The sequence below is a fragment of the Podarcis raffonei genome, chromosome 7 (assembly GCF_027172205.1).
Source record: "Podarcis raffonei isolate rPodRaf1 chromosome 7, rPodRaf1.pri, whole genome shotgun sequence".
Classification (NCBI taxonomy): domain Eukaryota; kingdom Metazoa; phylum Chordata; class Lepidosauria; order Squamata; family Lacertidae; genus Podarcis; species Podarcis raffonei.
In genome coordinates, this window is record NC_070608.1 from 65,766,350 (window position 1) to 65,783,899 (window position 17,550).

At 45.1% G+C, this 17,550-nt stretch overlaps 1 protein-coding gene across 1 annotated transcript in view; it reads left to right on the forward strand.

The window, feature by feature from the left end:
* DUSP22 (dual specificity phosphatase 22) overlaps positions 1–16,494 on the forward strand; it is a 44,788-nt gene extending 28,294 nt beyond the window's left edge. Inside the window, exons 5-7 of the mRNA XM_053397021.1 lie at positions 4,568–4,642; positions 5,768–5,939; positions 14,878–16,494. Coding sequence (XP_053252996.1) covers positions 4,568–4,642; positions 5,768–5,939; positions 14,878–15,066 — 436 coding nt within the window. The 3' untranslated portion in view covers positions 15,067–16,494. The remainder of the gene's footprint in view (positions 1–4,567; positions 4,643–5,767; positions 5,940–14,877) is intronic.
* The last annotated feature ends 1,056 nt before the right edge of the window (positions 16,495–17,550 follow it).

The window sequence follows — 17,550 nt, forward strand, 5'->3', positions numbered from 1 at the left end:
GGTCCCAGGCCCTAAGGAAGTTAGATTATCCTCCACCAGGGCCAGGGCCTTCTCAGTGATGGCTCCGACCTGGTGGAATGCTCTGTCCCATGAGACCAGGGCCATGCAGGATTTAACTTCCTTCTGCAGGGCCTGTAAGACAGAGCTATTCCGCCTGGCTTTCAATTTGAACCTGGCCTGATCTTTTGTTCCCCTTCCTTCCTTCCCCCTCCGCTTTCTGTGAAGATTGCCCGCTCTGGGATCTCACAGCTGGTTCTCCCCTGGTCTCCTCGCTGGCCCAAGTGGGACTAATTTAGCCAGCTAGCCCTGGTGATCATCTAATGTTTATTGGATGGATTTTCCACTTAAATTGATTTTTGATTTTATTGTTATTTACGCTTTATACCGTATTTTATGCTGGGTTTTTTTTGTAGCATCAATTAAATATTTTAAACTTGTTGTTAGCCGCCCTGAGCCTGGTTTCCTGAACCAGGAAGGGTGGGGTATAAATAAAATTATAATTATTATTACATACAGGGGTGTTGAGCATTAAACACATATATACCCAAAGGACGCATGCTCCTAACTTCAGTGTGTACTGGGCTGGAGGAGAACAAGAGTACACAAGGGGTGTGACTAACGGACACAGAACATTTCTCAACTTGGGCACAACCTGTCATTAGTGTGGAAAGGAAAACCCCGCACTCGCAGTCTAATAATGGCAATGTGTGACCAAAGGTGCAGCCGGGGCAGCTACAAATTCACTCTTGAAAACGTTGGATCAAACAGCTGCCAGGCCACTATAAATGGTGAGCGTGGAAAAAACCCCAGTGTGATCCCTGTTTCCTAATGAGTCGCGCTTCCGGCCTGCTGAACTGGTTGTTGAACGAGCTACCAGCATGCAGCTCTTTCCCAGAAACCAGATGTGCACTTGGCGCTGTCGCTGGGCGAAAGGGCAAGATGGGGACATGGGATCTGCCTTCTTCCAAGGCAGACTGTTAAGTCCATCTAGGCCAGGATTATCTATGCTGACTGGCAGTGGCTCGCCAGGTTTCAAAGAGGAATCCCCCAGCAGAACCTGGTACCTTCTGCATGCAAAACATGAACCTAACCGCTGAGTTACAGGCTTCCCCTCCTGGCTGTTCGGTTCAGTGAGTTCCCTTGAGACATTGCCGCTCACTGTGGTTACCGTGACTATACTAGTAGATGCCTTTGTGTATGTGTGATCTGGTAGCTTTCCCAATTTAAGTAACCAAGACCCAGATCTCCTGTGCTCTGGATTTCCCTGGGCCTTCCATTTATTCCCCTGTGGCTCTCGCTTTGCCTTGGGTGGGCCACAGGGGCGGTTGCCCCGGGCATGACATTGTTAGGATGTGTGAGATTTCAACACCCAGTGCTGCCTCAATATAGCTGGGCTTCATTGAAAACGAACCGGGAAGTGACCTCTCTGGACAACGTAACGACTCTTCTTTTATTATCTCTGTGGCTGCAATCTCCTGGGTGACATGGACACCCTTAGGCCGTTGAATATGCATGTGTACGCCGTGCATCTCCCTCCCAGCCACCCCTTCCGAGTGGCCCTGGGCACTGGCAAGCCACGCTACGCCACTAGGAAGGGCCCAAGCATCTAGTGGCGCTACAAAATGGCAAGAGTGAGAAGATGGGTTCTTAATAGCTGTAAGACCTGTTGCAGCAGTAAGAACAAATGCAAAGAGCCCTGCTGGGTCAGCCCCAAAGGCCCTTGTAGTTTAGCATCCTGTTCTCACAGCAGCCAACTGTATGCCTATGGGAAGCCAGTCAGCAGAACCTGATTGCTACAGCACTCCCTCCACTGGTGATTTCCAGCAAGTAGTAGTCAAAGGCATAGTGCAAGCATAGGCAAACTTGGCCCTCCATATGCTTTGAGACTACAATTCCCATCATCCCTGACCACTGGTTAGCTAGGGATGATGGGAGTTGTAGTCCCAAAACAGCTGGAGGGCCAAGTTTGCCTATGCCTAGCATAGTGCCTCTAGCAGTGGAGATGGAACATGCCCATTGTGGCTAGTAGCCACTGATAGACTTATCCTCCATGATGTGTACCTTCTCTCAACACATTGTTGTCTAAGCTGAAGATGAACCCCACAAGAGGGGTTGTAATTTCCCAAGGCCGTGCTGCCAGAGCTGAAAGGCTTGGGGTGGGTGGGAAGACTCTAGCCTTGCAGATGTAAGATTTAGGAAGTTTACACTCTGAGAACGATTGTGGGGATTTCTTCTGCGTTGGGTACAAATGTTTATTTCAGACTGTGCTGTGGGTGGTGGTGAAGTGTCCCCAACCGTGGAGCAGCTGCTTGAAATGAGCTACTAACACTATACAGTGGTACCTCAGGTTACATACGCTTCAGGTTACATACGCTTCAGGTTACAGACTCCGCTAACCCAGAAATAGTGCTTCAGGTGAAGAACTTTGCTTCAAAATGAGAACAGAAATCGTGCTCTTGCGGTGCAGCAGCAGCAGCAGGAGGCCCCATTAGCTAAAGTGGTGCTTCAGGTTAAGAACAGTTTCAGGTTAAGAATGGACCTCCGGAACAAATTAAGTACTTAACCTGAAGTACCACTGTAGTTACGGTTTGGGGAAGGGGAGGGGAGTACTAAATCCTAATATTTTATCACCCATTATCCCACCCCATCCTTACAACAGCTGTATAAAGTAGATTAGGATACCACGTTAAGGTCCTTGGAAGACAAAGGTGGTATATAAATGTAATAAATAAATGAAATATCTCTTTATTACAGTTGGCAGCTTTGGCTGCAGCTTGCCTAAGGTTACCCATAGGCTTCATGGCTGGGCTGAGATTTGATCAAGCCAAGGGGTTGTGACTTGGACCAAGGGGTCCTGGTGCACAGAGTGTGCTGCTAACCACTGAGCTGCTTGGTTGTTATTCATACATCTGGACCACACTGTGTGTGCGTACAGCCACATGTCACCACCCAATTTACTGGGTGCAAAAAGTGGGAGGCCAGGGAATTTGGGGAAAAGAAGTGAGGGTGGAGGACGCTTGCTACCTGGATTTCCTTGTGATAATCACTAGCAAGGTAGCCATCATACATGCAGAGTTTGAGATGGCACTACATTTATAAAAACATAAGAAAACATCACACATTAAAAAGCTTCCCTATACAAGGCTGTCTTCAGGTGTCTTCTAAAGGTTATAGTTACTCATCTCCTTGACATCTGATGCGAGGGTTTTTCACAGGGTGGGTGTCACTACCGAGAAGGCCCTTTGCCTGTTTCCCTGTAGCTTCACTTCTTGCAGTGAGGGAACCACCAGAAGGCCCTCGGAGATGGACCTCAGTGTTTGGGCTGAACGATGGGGGTGAAGACGCTCCTTCAGTAACAAGGGAAATGTCCTTCCCCACCCAACGAAAAGATGAAAAGCAAGAACAGGCCACAAATCAAACCACAACAAGTTCCACACGCCTGGGAGAACAAGAATGCCTTTGCCCTTGTCCCCAGAAACCCACTAAGTTGCACAAGACGTTGGACATAATATCATGTTTGCTGACTGGGAACAGTTGTGGACCACCGGGATTAAATTTACGGCATGTAATGCCTTAAGAGAGAATATTATGAAAATGATATACAGGTGGTACATGACCCCAGTCAAGCTTGCAAAAATCTATCATTTGCCCGACAACAAATGTTGGAAATGTAAGGAAAATGAAGGTACATTCTTTCACCTTTGGTGGACGTGTCCCAGGATTAAGGCTTTCTGGGAAATGATATATAATGAATTGAAAAAGGTATTTAAATATACTTTCTTGAAGAAACCAGAGGCCTTTCTCTTGGGTATGTCTGGCCAAGTGGTGCCAAAGAAGGACAGAACTTTCTGTATGTATGCTACAACAGCAGCAAGAATACTTATTGCAAAGTATTGGAAGACGCAAGATCTACCCACTCTGGAAGAATGGCAGATGAAACTGATTGACTGTAATGGGACTGGCAGAAATGACGAGCAGAATCCGTGACCAGGGAGAAGAGTCGGCAGTAGAAGATTGGAAAAAAATTAAGGATTATTTACAGAAATATTGCAAAATTAAGGAAAGTTAAATGGTGTTGGATTGAAACTGAGTGGTTTCTAGCTGTAATGATATAAAGGAACATAGATGGGGAAAAAAGGGTTTGAAAAATAAGGTAATGTTATAAGCTGTAATGCTTTAAATGAAGGATTTGCTGAACAAATAACCTTAATTGGGATACAAGGAGGAGAAGTATGAGGAGGTCTGAGAAATTTGTTATTTAAAAGTATGATTTACGAACTTTATGGTTTTTTTAATGTTTTTGTTTGTTCTGTTTTTGTTTGTTTGTTTAAAAAATTGGAAAATTTAATAAATATTCTTTAAAAAAAAAAGAAACCCACTAAGTTGGTGTTACTCAGTATGTTGCATTGCTATCCAAATATTTGGCTGCAAAGGCAACCATGTCTCTCTAAAATACAGCATTGGGCAATTCTGCAAACCTCTTTCAGAAGGAAAATCAGTGGGACAGAGGAATAAGAAATCCCTTAGCTTAATTGGGACTAAATCAAGTCTACGTCTAATTTTTAAGGGTCAGACACTTCAAAGAAAGCATTGAATTTATCCATGAATGCCGACTTGGAGGTCAGAGCTGCCTTGTTCACTGGTACGTATTTCATTTAAGACTATTCTGCATTTGATTATTCCTTTTTGCTTCTCAGCCTTTCCAGTCTCAGTCATGATCTTGCCTTCCGCTCACAAAGATTGGGGGAAGCAAATGCGTCTCTGAAGCATTGCCGCATCCCCTTGCTGCTTATTGTACTGGAGAGAGGCAATAGGCCCACTTTTGTCATTCCTTTCATGGGTCCAGAAAGAAATGTGGCATTGAGAGCTGGGCTATACCCACCAGATTGCCTCCAATGTCAGTGAAGCCTGACTGTGCGCATGCATGGGATACTGCATTCCAGCTGTGCATTGTTCCAAGTTGCACGGAGCATCTATGCTGCTGAAGGCATGAAGTTGCCCATTTTAGGTTGCCTGCTGGTGCAATGTCTTTAGAAATAAGGTTCATTGAGGGCAGGGCATCTTTACCAAACTACAATTCCCAGAATTCTTAGTGGGAACTCATGTCCACTGCACTGATATAAGCTTGTGGCGCATTCCTGTAACATTTATAATAACAATAATAACAATAATTTATTATTTATACCCCGCCCATCTGGCTGGCTTTCCCCAGCCACTCTGGGTGGCTCCCAACAGAATATTAAAAACACAATACAGCATCAGACATTAAAAACTTCCTGAAACAGGGCCACCTTCAGTTGTCTTTTAAAAGTAAAATAGTTGTTTATTGCCTTGACATCTGCTGGGAGGGCATTCCACAGGGCAGGCGTCACTACCAAGAAGGCCCTCCACCTGGTTCCCTGTAACCTCACTTCTTGCAGCGAGGGAACTGCCAGAAGGCCCTCGGCACTGGACCTCAGTGTCTGGGCTGGATGATGGGGGTGGAGACGCTCCTTCAGGTATACAGGACAAAGCATTTTCCGCAAATGCTCGTATTTTGGAACATTGCCATCATGTTCAGCACTGCACTGCTTTGGGAAGTATGCCTTGCTTTGAAACTTGAAATTTATACACTTGTTGAATGAGAATCATCATTATTTTGCATGGTTTGTTGTTGTTTTTTTAAAAAAGAAAAACATGCTTTCTGTCAAACCTAATGTCCAAGATGCACTTTCAACTTACTATAACCTCTGTGTATCTACTTGTCCACACCTGCTTGGCAATGCAGCCTTGCCGGCGTTTCCAGGAGTGCCACCTTGGTTGTGGCCTACATAATGACCATCACTGATCTCGGCTGGGAGGACGCGCTGTCGGTAGTGCGAGCGTCGAGATCGTGCGCCAACCCGAACGCGGGCTTCCAACGGCAGCTGGAAGAGTTTGAGAAAACTGAGCTTGCTCATGTAAGTACGTAAGGACTCCATGCAAGAATCAAGGTTGGGGAACTTCTCTTAACCTGAGGATAACATTCCGTCTCTTGGTAGCCTTCTGGGGCCACTTGCCGGCAGTGGGTGGGGCCAGAGCAAGACATTTAGCAGCAGCTCGGCTGCAGGAGTTGCTGCAAGGAGGCATACAAGGCCTCATCCAACCATCTTAGGGACTCCACTCTGGGTTTACTCCTTAGCCATTTCCTGAAGATATCCCACAAGGCAGCGGAGGTTGAGGATCAGAGTTTACCTTCTCCTAGATGGGCTACCTTCCCAAGCTGATGAGCCTCACTTCCCTCTACAGCAGCCTTTCTCAACCTGTGGGTCCCCAGATGTTGTTGGACTGCAACTTGCATCACCTCTAGCTAGCAAGGCCAGAGCTCAGGGATGATGGGAGTTGTAGTCCAACAACATCTGGGGACCCACAGGTTGAGACCCACTGCTCTACAGCATGTGCAGAAAGTGCCTGCTTGACCATTGGACCCACTATTCGTCTCATCCACTCTATCGGCCAGAGTCTGTCTTTGCATGCAGAGGAAGTCCCAAACCTGCCAAGCATTTGAGACCATCAGCCACCCTCACCTGGCCAATCAAAACCATTTCTTGGGGTGTGGCTGCTGTCGCGTGCTGACAGCTGCTAGGAGCCACAGGTGAGAGCTGAGCGCAGGGTGGGGACTACCCCAGAAGAATGGGAATGTGTATTAGTTCACTTCACAGTATGGTAAGTCTTTCCTCCTGTGTTTGGGGGCCATCCTGCTTTTATTTTTTGCTGAGTGGGGCTGTGGACCTCTGCCCCCAAGGCCTCCCTGGATGGCAGCATGGATCTGACATGTCAAATGTCCTCTAATATACCGTATTTTTCGCTCTATAAGACGCACCAGACCACAAGACGCACCTAGTTTTTGGAGGAGGAAAACAAGAAAAAAAATATTCTGAATCTCAGAAGCCAGAACAGCAAGAGGGATCGCTGTGCAGTGAAAGCAGCAATCCCTCTTGCTGTTCTGGCTGCGCAGCCTGCATTCGCTCTATAAGACGCACACACATTTCCCCTTACTTTTTAGGAGGGAAAAAGTGAGTCTTATAGAGCAAAAAATACGGTATGATGCATTCGTTAGTACATTTTGGGCAGCTCAGTGCATTTGTAAAGTCTGTTTAGCCCCTTATCTTTTAAAGGAGAGGCAAACTGGCTTTGTTAGAACATGCTTGGTAGCTCTGAATCGGCTGCTGCATATAAGATGAATGTATTATTCAGTTCTGAATATTTGTTTCATCTCAAAGGATTACCGTTCCCAAGCTATGGAGGAGTAGAGTCCATGGAAATAAACTGACTTTACAGAGGGACTTTCCAGCCTGGTTGTCTCCCTCCTTAATTTGAACCCTCACAGTCATTTCTGATCTGATAAAGTTTTGACTTGAAATGATGGATTGTCCTTGCATTATGCAAATGGTGTTTAGGGAGATCATAGCATGTATTTGGGTTTGGCATTTTGTGCTGTCCCCCCCTTTCCTCCCCCCCCAATTCCATGTAGGAGAAGAGTCTGCAGCTTTCATAGAAAAGCACATACTATCTTGCGAAAATATATTCCTACAAATATATTCCCCAGAGTGGCTGGGGAAACTCAGCCAGATGGGCGGGTATAAATAATATATTATTATTATTATTATTATTATTATTATTATTATTATTATTATTGGCTGCTCCATCCATCTTGCCCATATGGCAGGGGTGCCATGTCCACCTGCCATCATATATATAGTGAAGGTGAAAACCTGCCTGGGCCAAAAGTGGGGTGGCAGGTGGATCAGTTCCCAGTACCTCGGGTTACATATGCTTCAGGTTATAGACTCCGCTAACCCAGAAATAGTACCTCGGGTTAAGAACTTTGCTTCAGGATGAGAACAGAAATTGTGCTCTGGCGGTGTGACAGCAGAAGGAGGCCCCATTTGCTAAAGTGGTGCTTCAGGTTAAGAACAGTTTCAGGTTAAGAACAGACCTCCAGAACAAATTAAGTACTTAACCTGAGGTACCACTGTATAGCACTTTGAAAGAGGCTCTCAAGTAAAGACGAAACAATCATCTGATTGGTGGATCTTGCTGAGCCTCTTTGAAAACGCCATCTTGTGGAACACATTGCATCCCCTGATGTCATTGGAACATCAGGTGATTGGCAGGTGGGTAGCCCTGCCTACCTGTCAAACATGGCCTGTGAAGGTTAGGGGAAGTAACCTGGCTTGCAGACCAGATTGTGTTCCTCATCCCTGCTATATATGTATGCAGTGCTTTTTTCGGGGGGGGGGGACGCAGGGGTATGCATACCCCTAAAATAAGATTGTAGCTTTAATACTTCCATATTTTATTCTTTTTCACACTGGCAGCTTAGTGCATGCCGATCTGTATCGGTGTATCTTATACCCTTCTCACCTGCTCTGACGTAACAGGGAACCAATCACACCTTTCTGCTCTGTTATGAAGCTACAAATAGAATTTTATTTAGTTATTTATCAATACTTACATACCGATAATGTAAAATATAAGAGAGAAAAAATGATAAAATCAACAGATTCTCAAAACAAGTACACAATAAAATCATCAAAACAAAGATAAATAGTTTTAAGAACAGTGCTTTTCCCCCTGGGGGGATACAGGGGACGCATACCCCTAAACATTTTGTGAATCTAAGTTTGGCCTCATTGAGGGGCAGTATTTCAATATGAGTAGGAAAATGAGACTACCCCTAAACATTTTTAAAGAAAAAAAGCACTGTATGTACGGGATCTGTACATTTCCCCCTTTGAATCAGGGGTGCCAACTGAAATAAAATATTGGGATGGGGAGGTCAGCCCCACCCCACATAATCACATGACATGACACTTGCACATGGCATGACACTTGATGGGCAATGCCCATCAATTTTGCGGTGGGACCCTCCAATACTTTACCGGGTGGACTTTTGCCCCTAGGAGCTGGCTCCTATGCTCTGTGTTATGTATCTGTTGCCAAGAAATGGGCAGTTTTGATGTTGACTGCTAACAGCATGGAGCTCTTAGCAATGAATCCTTCTCAGCTCAGTGGGTCCCTGCTTTTCCCTGCCCCTTCAAGTCATGTGACACCTCAGAATAATGTAGCTGCCAAGGATGGATGAGATGCAATCCATCTCTCCTCTTCACCTAGTGCAGTCTGAGGCATTTAACATTCGTTTTGCTTTAAGGATGGTCGTGCCCAGAGTAGCCAATATGGCTGCCTCCAACTCTTGTTGGACTCCCAATTCCCATCAGCCCCAGATATCATGACCAGGAGTCAGGCATGATGGGAGCTGGCTCTCAGTAACATCTAGAATGAGATCCCAAGAGTTAGAGCCAGGGAAATAAATTGACTTAAATTCCTTCATTTAATTGTACCTCCCTCCCATAGTTATCCATTAGGGTAAGCACTGCTTTTTTCTGCTACATGAGCCTTTTCAAAGGAGCAGAAAAAGAAACCTCCTTTGGCTAAGGTTATTTCTCTCTCTCAGCTATGTTTAGCCATTTCACAAATATTTTTAATATGATATTTTCCCCCTTTCAAAGGATGCCGGCTGTCCCTTCCTTGTCCCCCAAGGGAAACTATTTCCTGTTGGTTTTATTTAAAGACCACATTACTGCCAGGCTTGTGTCCACCTCCCACAACCAGAAAACTGCTGCTGCTGCTACTACTGGGTTGGCTATCCTAGTATGAGAATAGTTGGGGAGAGATGCTGCTGCCTTCATCCTTTACACACCTTCATAGTTGGCACTCCTGCCTCTCTGTCATTTGTATATTCCCTTTCTATTCAACGTATAAATATTATAAGCTGCTGCAATCCTAAACACACTTGTTGGGCAGGCATCCCCAACCTGCGGCCCTCCAGATGTTTTGGCCTACAACTCCCATGATCCCTAGCTAATAGGACCAGTGGTCAGAGATGATGGGAATTGTAGTCCAAAACATTTGGAGGGCCGAAGGTTGGGGATGCCTGTGCTAGGGAGTGAGCCACACTGAACTAGGAAGCTCTTGATACCAAGCTAGACTGCTAATCCATCTAGTCAGTACTTTTTTCTGGGGGGGGGGGAAGGTGGGGGAATTCACTACAAAGTTTGTTTGTTTGTTTATTGTGGGCCAAAGTCACAGTGCCACAGCCCCACCCCACCCTGGCAGTGGCTAAATGTAAGATGTGATTAATAAACTCAAGCAGACAATGATCTGAATTAGAAATGGCCACAGCTTTATTGATTACAGATAGAGGTGGAATTATGGCTCAGGCATTGGGTGTGTATCTGTTCCAGACTCCCCCCCAAACAAACAAACAAAAAACTAATTTTTAAAAGGTAAGGGAACACAGTTCTGCCAAGTTCCTGCTATATAAAAAAAGCACTGCTTCTATCAACTTTATCGACAGTGATGGAGAGCAGCTCTTCAGGATTTCAGATGGAAATTTTCCCCATCCCTTCAGGAAGACACCAGGGATTGAATCTGGGACCTTTTGCATGCAGAGTATATGTTCTGCCACTGCACCCATCGTTCCTCTTAGTTAGTGGGGGTTTCTCACTTAAGCATGCCTAGATTGCACTGAACTGTGAGTGGTGCATAGTACACTTTAGCTTCTGCATGGGCTGTTGTTGCCCACATTTCATTATCTTTTCTAAAACAAGCATTCTTTGGGTCAAACCTACCCATTCTGAAGGAAATCAGCCCTGAGTGCTCACTGGAAGGACAGATCGTGAAGCTGAGACTCCAATACTTTGGCCACCTCATGAGAAGAGAAGACTCCCTGGAAAAGACCCTGATGTTGGGAAAGATGGAGGGCACAAGGAGAAGGGGATGACAGAGGACGAGATGGTTGGACAGTGTTCTCGAAGCTACCAGCATGAGTTTGACCAAACTGCAGGAGGCAGTGGAAGACAGGAGTGCCTGGCATGCTCTGGTCCATGGGGTCACAAAGAGTCGGACATGACTAAACGACTAAACAACAACCACGAAACAAGCACTGGCCTGATTCTGCAGACTCTACTTGTTTTCTCTTCTTTTTAAGAAGGGCAGATGGGTTCAAAAACCTTTGTTTGGGGGTGGGGGTTGGCCCAGCTTAGCTTGTGTGAGCAGAATTGGTCGAGGGGACAGCTCCAGATGGGTTGAAATGGGTGGCAGGCAGCCAAGAGGAGGAGCCAGGAGACCTATCGAGGGGAACCACAGACATACGTTGGTAGCAGTAGCCAGAATAGGCCTACATAAGGCTACCCAGTTATAGACAACAGGATGGCAGTACAATAAGTATTTAATTCAAGCTTATGCTGTCAGAAGATGCAGCCATATATTTGGATATACAGTGGTACCTCGGGTTACAGACGCTTCAGGTTACAGACTCCACTAACCCAGAAATAATACTTCGGGTTAAGAACTTTGCTTCAGGATGAGAACAGAAATCGCGTGGCGGCAGCAGTGGGAGGCCCCATGAGCTAAAGTGGTACCTCAGGTTAAGAACAGTTTCAGGTTAAGAACGGACCTCCAGAACAAATTATGTTCTTAACCCGAGGTGCCACTGTATTTGAAACCTGTGTAACACTACCAAACACAGGCGCCGAGTTGCGCCCGACATTGGGGAGGCTAACGTTGCACATATTGCATGTCACATGCGTGGTGAATGTTGCAGGCTGATCGGGCCTCCTCCCAATGTAACATTCGCCCACCAGCCTGCGCTGGTCCATGTGGCGTCTCCCAACGCTGTGCAGCATGGGGTGGATTCCTGCCAGGCCACGCTACGTTTCCCGGGGTAACATGTTGCCAGGCCTCCTCTGCCCCCTCTCAAAATTGTGGGTGCTGAGCTCCATCCTAGTGGACATTAAGGTGGCTGTAGAGGCCTCAGCCCGAAATAAAGTATTTTCAAATACAGTGGTACCTCGGGTTCCATACACTTCAGGCTACATACGCTTCAGGTTACACACTCCGCTAACCCAGAAATAGTGCTTCAGGTTAAGAACTTTGCTTCAGGATGAGAACAGAAATCATGTTCCGACGGTGCGGCGGCAGCAGGAGGCCCCATTAGCTAAAGTGGTGCTTCATGTTAAGAACAGTTTCAGGTTAAGAACGGACCTCTGGAATGAATTAAGTACTTAACCCGAGGTACCACTGTAAACCTTTAAAATGTTGGGGATGATCAGGGCTTTATTTCAGCTGGAACTCGCTGGACCTCAGTTCCTGCACCTCTCTGATGGGTGCCATTGAGATTATAAGGAAACAAGGGAGGCGTTCATGATGCGTTCTGGCACCTCTTTTTCTAGAAAAATAGCACTGGGGCAATGTAAACTTGCATCAGATAACCACGAATTGTACTTAGATTTCTTTCTGAAAACAGCCTCTGGTAGTTCCGGGAAAGATCTCTCCCCAAACTTTTGACCTTTCGAATAGCATCTAATGTCATATTACATCTTTGCATAGCCTAGGTATACCTTTTTTCAACATGTCAGACAGACAGACAGATGCTCCATAATGCTTTTGTGTAAGGGGGGGGGGGGAAGGCTTGCATTAAAAAAGGACCGAGAGGTGGATTTTTTTTGTTTTTTTGCATAGATTCAAATCAACTAGATAAAAATCATATTTTATTCAAATTCCAATTACCTAGATTAAAATCGCTTAGGTATATAGTGGTTTTTAAAAAGAATTCTGTATTGACGATCCAGTTTTGAATGCAAATTTTCAGTTCGCTTCTTTCCCAGAAGAGCTAAAGCAAACTTCCACCTCCACATTTATTTTTTCACAGGACAAGATGCCTCCATTTTAAGTGCTGCTTCCCATATTGTTCTTTTTATACCCTTTAAATATTTTTCTAGTATAGGTACTTGTATTTTAAAGAGTGGTTTTTTATGTTTTCAAAGTGCCTCCTGATTAATTGAAGGCCTATTTAGCCAATCATAAATTATTATTTTTAAAAATATATATATACCCAATTGCAGGGGGACATCTGGCCCAAGTCCCTACTTGATGCAGGAAATCCAGAGCCAGGATATGTTCACCTTGCTGTTTCCTCCACACCCTCCGCTCCATATTGATCCACGGGTTCCTACAAAAATACTGCTTTTTGGCAGGTGTGTTTCGCCCCTCAAACCAGCTTCAATCCAATTAGAAAACATTGCCGACAAAGGTCCCTACGTTAAAGCTATGGTTTTCCCAGTAGTGATGTATGGAAGTGAGAGCTGGACCATAAAGAAGGCTGATCGCCGAAGAATTGATGCTTTTGAATTATGGTGCTGGAGGAGACTCTTGAGAGTCCCATGGACTGCAAGAAGATCAAACCTCTCCATCCTTAAGGAAATCAGCCCTGAGTGCTCACTGGAAGGACAGATCGTGAAGCTGAGGCTCCAGTACTTTGGCCACCTCATGAGAAGAGAAGACTCCCCAATACTTTGGCCACCTCATAAGAAGAGAAGACTTCCTGGAAAAGACCCTGATGTTGGGAAAGATGGAGGGCACAAGGAGAAGGGGACGACAGAGGACAAGATGGTTGGACAGTGTTCTCGAAGCTACCAGCGTGAGTTTGACCAAACTGCGGGAGGCAGTGGAAGACAGGAGTGCCTGGTATGCTCTGGTCCATGGGGTCACGAAGAGTCGGACATGACTAAACGACTACACAACAACAATTGGTTCCACAGTTCACCTGTACACAGTGGCGTGGCATAGGCAGCACAAGGGGGTTGTTGCTGGGGCGCAGGTTTGTGGGGTGCATTTTGCTCCTCATATCACCCCTGCTAGCCCCACACTGCTTTGTGAGTATGATCACTCATCCCAGCCTCTCAAAGCAGTGTTGTGCTGGCAGGGCGTTAGCAGGATGCAACAGGCATGCGCCCTTAAAATCAGCCCAGTCAGACTGATTTTATGGATGCAGGTTTGCCCTTCTGCGTCCTCCTCATGCCCTCCATGTACTCCCCATCAGCATGCCCATGCCCTCCATCCCTCTGCACCTTGAAGACATGCTTCGCCACTGCCTGTATATACCGTTAAGAATTTTCTTTTAATAGTCACCTGACATCTTCCTTCCTATAGCTTAAGTCTACTAGGCAGAACAGAGGTTGCCTTTTTTCGATCAAGGGCCATATCCAATTGGAGAGGATCTGTCAGGGGGCCACATGTGAACAGTGGGTGGGGCAAAGGACAGGTGGGAGGGGCCAGAGCTGAAAGTGGGCAGGGCTACCCCTTTTCCTCGCTCTCTTTTTGTGCTGCCTCCTCTTTCCTCCTCATCCAACAGCGGAGGGAGATATTGCCCTTACTAGAGGTCTGAATGGCCACTCACAGAGGGCTTTTTGACATTAGGCCAAGGGGTTCATGAAACAAAGCTGAGGGCCACATGCATCCAGGGCCGGATTAAGGTTTGATGAGGCCCTAAGGTAATGGGGCCCTTTATATGTCCAGCTGTCCTTTGTCAGCAACAAATTCTCGCTGTTTTTTGTGTTGAATATATGCTATATGGTAATTTATGGACTTAATAGGTATCTAAAGCCATTTGCACATGCAGAATTTAGGCACCCTATACATAGAAATGAGCAAACCAGTGATATTTTAGGGAGCAGGCTGGCAGGCAGGACCCATTACTTACATCATAGGAGCCTACACAACACAAAACACTGTTGCTGTATGTAGGTTTTATTTTATTTGTTTTTTATCTTATATTTTGGAAATGTACATCCAGGTTTTTTTCCCTTTAAATTTTTTTGGGGTCCCCAAGAGAGTGGGGTCCTAAGCTATTGCTTGTTTAGCTTAAACATAAATCCAGCATCCCTCCCTGAGATCTGTAATCATTTCCAAATCAATTTTAAAACTACCTAAAACATTTAAAGCCGCTCAAACCCTTTTTATATCATGCTGTGTTTCAATGTTTTTCTTTGCCTTTTCTTTGTTTCGTCCCTCCAGGTCAGAGAGTGGCTCAGGGCTGAGTATGGAGAAAGCCCATTGCAAGACAAGCAAGAAGCCCAAGATCTTCTGCAGAAGTTCAAGGCGCATGCAGCTGCAGCAGCAGCAGCTCAGTCAAGTACTTCTGGAAGGCAGTGGAATGATAGCTTTGCATCGGTGGCCTCCTTGTCAATGCCTGCTCCTCAGTAGCAGCAGCTAAGACACTAATGCGTTGCTTTTCCGTGGCTTCGTTTGGACAACATGATAAATTATCATGGTGGGAATGAGCCTAAGTATGTCTGGGACTCACGCATTTCCCCTCCTCTCCTCCCCGCACAACCACACAGAGAATGGAGGTTTTAGATTAACCACAGTTTTGCTTGTGTCTGAACCCTAAATTGTGGCTCATCATAACTACGGCTTGTTGAAACAAGACAGCTTCATAAACCATGACTTGACATTGGATTGTTTCAGAAAACGATAGTTAAGATTAACTATGTCCAACTATTGGCATGGATATGCCCAAGTTTAGAGGACACAACGAACGGTAGTTAATCAAAAACAGAAGTAAAAAAACTCCTTGTGGATGTGCTAGAGAGGGGAGGGAGGAAACACGTGAAGCCAAGGCCCTCCTAGACTCATTTCCATCACAATAAACCGTAGTTTAATCATGGTGTCTGAATTCAGCCAGTCACTAGACAGAGCACCTTTGATGCCCTCCTGCACATGCACAAAGAGGGCTTGTTTTGTATGTGTTGGCTCCATGATGAGATGCCTTACATTTTCTTAGTAGGCACATCTCTGAGATATGAGGAGCAGGACTCCAGAATTCCCAACTTGGCACCACACTCGCAGGTTGACATTGGCTTCCATTATGTGGGCACCAAGCCCCACTTTCTCTCCCAGTGGCTGTGTAAAGAGGATGCCACATTCTAACTGTCGAGATGCCAAATTGTTTTCTATGTATCCCTCGCGTGTTCTTCAGGTTGTCTGTATAACCAGGGTTTGGCACAGCTGCACTTTTCAAAGTTTCTGGTTCTTTCGGCACGTAGTGCTCTAAATAAGGGCAGTGTGTTTCACGGAGGCCTTTGTGCTCACCTTGAGCTCTGGTTTTGCTGCAGGAAGCCCCTTGGCTGAAGAGGCAAGCCATTTTCCAATGTAAAAAAACCAGCTGCTCTCTTCAGCGACATGGAAATGCTGCAGTCCCATCAGGGGACAAAGCTCTGGCTGTGTGCATGGTTGTCTCTTCTTGTGTATATCCCTTCTTAAATTATCTTGGAATGTATGGCTAATAAAGTTATATATTTTGCTCTAGAGTGAAGCAGAAGTATCGCAACTAACCTCATCAGTATTTATTGTCATGGCTTTCACCTCAGAGAAGTTGTTCACTCAAAATATTTTTATATTTTGGAGGGATCTGAAAGTATATTGCAAGATGTATATATAGAGAGAAACTAAAGATACAATGGCTGTTGTGCTGAATTAAAGTTCCGAATGTTATTTTCACAGTACTACTGAAAAAAGGTTTCTTGTATATTAGTCAGCTTGATGAAGTTCCATCTTTAATTGCCCTCCCCAATGGCATATATTCAATAAAAGCTCCAGTCTTTTTCTAAATAAAAAAAGCCAGTGTTATCTCATTGCATTTTTCTGGATAAGAATGACTGCGGTTGACATCAGTTGTTGGTGATGCCATTGAATGATCAACCAACCTGAGTGTGTTATGGAATCTGGACAAACTCCCAGAAGACAATCGGATTTGTGAGCTGTGTCTTATCTACAGGGGAAGCGAGCCATCTGGATTCATCATGGCAGTAAAAAATGCCCCACTAAAATTAAGAAGTGGGGAATCCCCTCCCAAGATTGTTAGGGCTAGAATTTCTTTAAAGTATTGCAGATCAAATGCTTAGAATACTGGTTGCCTGAAGCAGTGGTAGCAGGAGGAGTAAAATCAATGTCCTATAGCCTGATAGCAATTTCAAGAGCACGACGACACTATGTGCTTAGGACAGGCCATAGAATCCTGGAGGTACCCCTAACAAACTACAGCTCCCATGATTCTTTGGGGGAAGCCATTGGTGTGGATGTGCCCCAATTCTTCATATGCCTGGAAAAGGGTGTGGTTGCCTAAAATCCTGAATCGGAGCACTCCATATGGCAACCTCTTGTTGCTGGTCACACTTGTAGCACTTTAGTACTCAATTTGCTTTAAGTACTTTACCTTACAGCCACAGAACAAGGAAGGATGAATGCCAAACAAGGTATTTTGTACTGTATTGTAGATGGGGAGGGTGAATAATAGGGAGAAGAGAGTTTGGTTAAGACACACAAAGCAAGTTCACTCCCATCCTCTCTTCAGCACCAGCGATGCTCAGAATTCACTACGTTACAAAATATAACCAAATTTAAATAATAAAAAATATGTTGATGGAAATATTTCATTAATAAATATACTATGAAATTAAACAAGCCTCTTACAATTCATCATAAGGCCTACCAGTAAAGTATAAAAGCATATAATAAAGCAAAAAGGGTCCCTCCAAAATTAGTTCATGGCAGAATCAAAATCTGAACTAAGTTCAAGGCAGCTTACAGTGAATCTTGCTTCAAACTAGTTTCCCATGTGAATAAAACCCTTTGGGCTTTATTGCAAATGCCTAGCCTCTACCTTTATGCTCGTTCATTTATATTTTG